This window comes from Triticum dicoccoides, chromosome 7A, assembly GCF_002162155.2.
Source record: "Triticum dicoccoides isolate Atlit2015 ecotype Zavitan chromosome 7A, WEW_v2.0, whole genome shotgun sequence".
NCBI classification, from domain to species: Eukaryota; Viridiplantae; Streptophyta; class Magnoliopsida; order Poales; family Poaceae; genus Triticum; species Triticum dicoccoides.
The window spans coordinates 700,823,727-700,830,869 of NC_041392.1; the positions used below are offsets into that span (position 1 = coordinate 700,823,727).

General features: G+C 40.4%; 1 protein-coding gene across 1 annotated transcript; it reads left to right on the forward strand.

Moving 5' to 3' along the window:
- Positions 1-5,225: 5,225 nt before the first annotated feature.
- Positions 5,226-6,709, forward strand: LOC119331544 (GDSL esterase/lipase At1g28600-like). The gene is made up of 3 exons (XM_037604710.1): positions 5,226-5,423; positions 5,582-5,794; positions 5,874-6,709. Exons 1-3 carry the CDS (start codon positions 5,285-5,287, stop codon positions 6,569-6,571), a joined length of 1,050 nt encoding a protein of 349 aa, XP_037460607.1. The 5' UTR covers positions 5,226-5,284; the 3' UTR covers positions 6,572-6,709.
- The last annotated feature ends 434 nt before the right edge of the window (positions 6,710-7,143 follow it).

Consider the following 7,143-nt stretch of genomic DNA (forward strand, 5'->3'; position numbering starts at 1 on the left):
ATTTTGTTTGCACCAAGCACCATCTTATCTCTACTACAGATGTGCTATAATCAAAGAAAACAGATCTTGGCGGGAAACTCAAATTGCATCTTCCTCGGATGTATTACTAGTAGTGTAATAATAAGGTTAGCCTACCCTTGATATGATAAGACTATGCATGATACATACTCTTGTGTCCCAAAAAATTATTATTCATCTTGTGGTTGCATTTCCATTAGTATTCTACTAGTCGTCAACCAGTGCAACCGCACGGGCTAGCAAATTTATTATTTGAGATACTATTTTGTAAAAAAATCAAAATGTCAAACAATAATATGAATATGTGATGTAGATTATTATTATAACACATGCATGTGTACCTTGGTTGGACATAGGGTGTAACGAAGCTACATTGCTTTGACATTTTTGTGATTAGAATGTTTACATCCAATAATATGAATATTGTGATGTTGATTATTATAATAACACATGCACGTGTACCTTGGTCGGACATAGGATCAAGCAGAGGTACATTGCTTCGACTATTTTAGCATATATCTTCCTTTCTTATACCCTACGAAAAATATAGACATCTACCGTTTGGTAATGGAAGCACCATAGAATTATAGAGTATGTTTCTATATACACAATAATGGACACATGCATGCACGGCTTTCTGTCAACAGACGTGATATCATATCAAATAATATACATATTGAAATATAGATTGTTGTATATTCTCATTATATCATATATTATTAAGATTAGATGTTCATGCCTCAACCAACAATTTCTTTTATGACTCACATGGATTGATTTTTTATATTCGCCATCAATATTTCACATAGACAATGATGTGCTTACATGAATCATTGTGGCGCATGATACATCCAGTTTATTCTACAATAGTAATATATATGATGTTTTAATTACTAACTTTTTCTTTGTTATAATCACAAAAATAGATATTCATAGACATAGTATATATGCAAATACGTATTAGCAATCTGCATCTCTAAAGAAGCATACACGAACCGCATGCACATTAGGCAAAGCAGTTTATCTGTGGACAAATAGGATTAAGGAACGGAATTGGCCGAGTTTGAGTTGCTCTCCATTGGTGAACCATCGACGCACCTCCTATAGAACATCGTCCATTGTGACTGGGCATGGAAACTGAGAATATTGAAAGAATCTCCAGTCAAATATGAATTCACAAATTAAATTCCTTAAACCACGAAAAAAAGTTTCTTAAAAAATCTGTAGTGCTCTCCTATCCGATCAAACCTCTACCACTTTCTATGTGTACATTCGTTGTTTCTATATGCACATAAAAGATCCAGACAATGCAATATCTGATTGGTGAATTAATCATGTTTGTTGTTACAGGAGAACACCCTTATTTTTTCTTGAAACCATGTTTTAATGGCCGTACACGGCGAACCATCCTGTGATTGGATGGTTAGGGGACAGTGTGATGCCCGACCCACCAAAATTCATGTCTTAGCCTTGACATTGGTGCTCGCATTTTTCTGGATTTTTTCGGACCTTCGGGAGATGTCCGTTCAATGGGAGGAGACATTCCGGTCGACAACGTAGGTGTCTGTAGGGATTACGTTAATCTCAAGATGATATGCCGGCTTAGTTTATAGGAAGTGCTCATAGGGGTTGGGTGTGCGTGTGTGCGTTCATAGGAGGATGAGTATATGCTCGTGTATGTGAACGACTTTTATTGTGCTATGCTAAAAAAATGGACGTACATATTGCTTTTTTTTGCATGGGACCTTGTATTGTTTTTGTACACATGCCTTTATGCATGGACATATTTCTGTGTACACGTATAAGTAGTACTCTTTGTTCGATCTTTTTCTTAAATAAACTTATCACCTTGGACTTAAATCACGTATGCACGTATGTGTATTCTTTTTGTACACATGCCTTTATGCATGGACATATTTCTCTATACACGTATGAGTAGTACTCTTTGTTCGATCTTTTTCTTAAATAAACTTATCACCTTGGACTTAAATCACGTATGCACGTATGAGTTGTAGTATAGACGGACTCTTGAACCTGCGTTTTAACTTATCATGTGTTGGACTTGTATCACGTATGATCTTTAGCGTATCTTTTTTTTTTTGGCGAATGACAAATCGTACCATACATGGACTCCCTAATTTTAGTGTACAGACACATGCCAAAGCGCTCATTATGGACTTGCCTTTTTTAACTTATCAATTTTGACTTAAATCACATATTACGTTCAGCATATCTTAGTGAGGAAAAAGAAATCTTCACCTACCAACGTGAATATCTTTTTTTGAACCAATGGATGCTTTTTTTCTTCACAGGAGAAGATGTTATCTTTTCCTTTATATTGCTAGAGTTTTTATGGAAGGAGGATATCTTTTTTTACGGAGAGGATATTTTGTTAAGGCAACGATGGATGTTTTCTTTTTTTTCACAGCAACGTTGAACGTGTCAGGACCCTTTTTTGACCATTGTGTTAAGTAAGTTTTCTTTTTATCTCTGGCGTTAATTATTTAATCCAACGGTGTAATTAATTTTATAGATATGGATTAATGAGAAGGCTTTAATGGTGCCTCCAATTAGTAAATATAAGATTGGCATGATTTAATTTACATTGCGTCAGGTCATTATCTCACATGTCGATGCATTTGTGGCCAATTCATAGTGGCAATGACTTAAGGTCACTTTACGTGAACAACGAATTGATAGATACTCCCTCCGTTTCATATTACTTGTGGTTTTACTTCAAATTTGACAAGTGCATCCCAATTGATAAATACAAACAAACTAATTTGTATCTTGCGCTCGAACATGAGAATCGAAATGGTCCTGCACTTCACGAAACTTGTTAACCGACGTGCAAAGTCAGCAAAACATAGATGGTTTTAGCTTTACAATGAAGGGGTATATTTTCGGGCTTTCTGGATCATTTCCGTGAGACACCCTGCCAAAAAATTGATCATGGACCCAGCCTTGCGTGCTCATTTGGATGAAGACCAAATAATTTGTGCGCCCACACCTCTACGGCAGCCCCAGTATAAGTCTAAGCCAACTTTTTCGATGTCATGGGAGCCCAAGATTGGTAGGCAAGAGCTGTCACAAACCAAACAACCTCTTAATCTCAACCGTTGATCACTCATGCAGCGGTTCCACGGATGCCCATCTCTAGCCGGGTTTTTCTTTGACCCACCTGAGATTTCGGATCTGTGATGGGCCTTTTTGTACATCATGTATAAACCACAATGCAAAACATTTTTCTACAATGTGGTGTATCCTAAAATCCTTCCTCTCCATTACTCGACCATCTCGTGCATCATGTATAAACCACAATGCAAAACATTTTCTACAATGTGTTTTCAAATATTCAATATGACTAATGTAAATTACAGAATTATTTTAGAAATAGCGTATAGCTTCTAGTACTAGATTAAAATCTGGTTTAAGTTTCCCTCTTTTGTCTCGCTATTAATATTCAAATTGAGTATGGTGTCTGTGTGAAGAAACTATATATGGTGGTAATTTCGTGCCGGTTGATTCACGAGACAATGTGGCTGTTGAAGCAATCTGTCCATTTGTGGCAACATGAGTATTCTCCTAGAGACACCTATGCCTAAAGCGACACCCCGAGGCCTATAAAGGTTCGACCATTCGGTCGTTTGGAACTCATTCCCGGATACGCGGTTCCACTCACGGCACAGAGAGAGACAATCACATAATTGCTTGGAGCGTAGGAGAGTGTTGACATACTTACATGGGAGGACTCAGGTCTACACACACAACATATATACCGACGGTGGATTCTTTATCCATTGGATCAAGGAACACGTGAAGTGAAGAGGAATAGATGCGAGAAGACACTACTAAGGATACTCTACATCGTCGATCTTGAAGATTCCACATGAAATATGTACATGCCAAGGTATGTAATTCAGATAGAGTTAAACGGCCGAATTGAATTTGTGGAAGTTTCTGCACTATCATTTTTTACATTTACATGTTAAAAATCATGATACTAATTAGAAGACACAAGTTCCTACAACTATATCCATATGTTCTATTTACACACTCGACGGTAATTTTAATTTGGGTCCAAATTTGCAACTAGTTGTACTCTGGGCCAACATGTTAGTCTAACATGAAGTGATGATTTCACTGACAAGTATGTAACTGAACGGTCTTACCCATATTTCTGAAAAATAGTGAAAAGTATGTAAATTTTACTTCAGTGCAATTTTCCATGTTCGCCACATTGTTGGCCTTCTAAAACGACGTCCTATCACATCCCTCTAGAAGTCCATTTGATCTAATCAGAGGGGGGCAATAATTTCTTGATCATCAAGTGTGGCCTATCTTTCTGTTCTATATAACTCAGTGAAAAAATAGCGAACTATAGCGTCGCTAATAGCACACTATAGTGTTTCTCAGAATTGTCTCGCTAAATAAATCAGTGTACAATTCCTCGCTAATAGCACGCTATAGCGGGATATAGCACATTAATAGCATATTTAAGGGCCACACTATTTTGTCATAGCACGTTACATTTTTCCATTGATACAAATGTAGTATTTCTAGAAGATTTGATCTTCTATGTCATCAATTCATCCACTATAAATGTGCATGCATGATATATGGTCATCTTGTAAAAATGTATTTGTCGTTGTAATTTTTTAGTCGGTGTAGAGCATCAGCATTAACTGATGAAATATTGAGATTATATTTTAATGTTAACCACATTTAAGAGTAAATATTTCCTAAATATACTCATTAAATGTGGCAAATATTAAAGTTTTTCTCAATATACTCATAAAATGTGGCAAATATTAAAATGTTTCCTCAGTTAATTCTGATGTTAGAAAAACTTACAAGGACAACACATTTTCAAAGCTGACTATATATCATGCATGGTCACTTGCACATATATATTGCATGAATTAATGCCTTAAAAGCGAAATCTTATCTTTCATAAATACTGCATTTGTATAGAAGTGATAGATATTTTGTCTCAATGCCCACAAATTTAATTGCAGAAAGACTGCACTTGTAAGTGATTCGTATTTTAATTATGATATCTTCACCATGCACAAACCATTGTGATATCTTCACATACCCTGCTAAAAATATATTAATAATATCAATACGTCTTGATACACGCTGAACCCTATAAAATGCGCTATAAAAGGGAAGCAAAGGACCTCATATGGAATACAAAACCAAAACTAGATCTGCAACACTTCTAATCTTAAGACGCTAGCGTCTAGCTTTTTTTTTTTCTAAAATGGGGAGTACCATTTCCATGGCCCTCCTCTTGGTCTTTGCAGTCCTGTTGCTCAACGCCCATCTCGGGTCGTGCGGCTGCTTCAAGCGCATCTTTGCATTCGGCGATTCCATCATCGACACGGGCAACTTCCGCTCAGGTTCGATCTGGGCCCCCCCTTATGGAGGGACCTACTTCCACCATCCCACATGCCGCTGCTCCGACGGGCGTCTCATTGTGGACTTCTACGATAAGTGCACATACGCACGCAGGTGTACTTCACTCATGCTCGATTTCTGAATTTGGTTTGTGTGTCAGCGCAAGCGTTGGGCCTGCCACTGCTGCCGCCGAGCGGGCCTGAGGAGAAGACGGGGAAGTTCCCGACCGGTGCCAACTTCGCCGTGTTAGGCTCTATTGCCCTGAGCCCGGACTACTACAGTAAAAGGTATAACTTTAGTATGTCCCACTGGTGCCTCGACTGGGAGCTCGGTTCTTTCAAGACAGTGCTCGCACGGATAGCTCCTGGAAAAGGTAAGTACTCATGCAACGAAATATATCACACATTTCTTCCTGCATTAGTTAGCTAATTCGTTTTTTTGTGTGTGATCAGCTGCCACCAAACGTCTCCTCAGCGAGTCCCTCATCGTCTTTGGAGAGATCGGTGGCAACGACTATAACTTATGGTTCTACGATCGCCAGCGCAGTCGTGACACGCCCTATAAGTTCATGCCCGACGTGATCGCCCGCATAGGCTCCGGGGTCCAGGAGGTGATCAACCTTGGTGCCAAGACGATCCTTGTTCCTGGCAACTTCCCCATCGGGTGCGTCCCGGTTTACCTGAGTGGGCACAAGACAAACAAGTCCACTGACTATGACCAATTCGGCTGCCTCAAGTGGTATAACAAGTTCTCTCAGAAGCACAACCAACTGTTGAGGCAGGAGGTTGGCCGGCTTAGGTCTCGCAACCCTGGCGTGAAGGTCATCTACACCGACTACTATGGCGCCGCCATGGAGTTTGTCAGGAACCCCAAGATGCATGGCATCGACGACCCCCTGGTGGCGTGTTGTGGTGGCAACGGCCCCTACGACACCGGCCATGGGTGCGACCAGAACGCGAAGGTTTGCCGTGACCCGTCCAGGTTCGCCAACTGGGACCAGGTTCACATGACCGAGAAGGCATACAGTGTCATCGCCAATGGGGTGCTCAACGGCCCGTATGCGGACATTCCGTTGCTCCACGCTTGCCAGGAGAATTTCCTTTCAAGACTTGAAGAAATGTTGTTGCAACCAAGATCTGTTACACGCTAGCTTCTTGGAATTTTAAATCTTGCATCACCATCTCAATTGGTCATGAATGAAATGGTTGGATCTGTTGCTGGAATTTGGTCTGTTTTGGGCCAGCTCAATAGCCATTCTCAGAATTCCTAATAAATCGTACCTCATTCCCATACTGCTAGCTTAATAGGAGTTGGGCCTCCTTATAAGGGAGATTGTTTCCCCACACATGTATGAGCATGAGAAGAGGAGAGACATATGCGCGCGCTCGTTCTCCGCCACCTGCCTCGCCTCGGCATGACGCCCGCATGCCGCGGAAACGAGTCGTTGTCTAAATTTTAGTGATGCGCTGAAAAGTTTTTGCTGTAGTGGAGATTGAATACGGACACTGCCCCTTCGGATGCTGCATGTTTGGTTCGCCTCCTGTCTCTTCGTTTTATCTCCTGTCACTGCCAGTTCGCCTCCTCCTGTGCCTATAAAAGAGAGGCCACTCCTCTCCAGAGAAACACACCAGACAACACTTGCATCACACCACCGAGTTCCTGAGCATTAAGCTACTGCTACAATCTTCCCCATCCCAGCTTTGCGGTGTGCACCACAAGTTG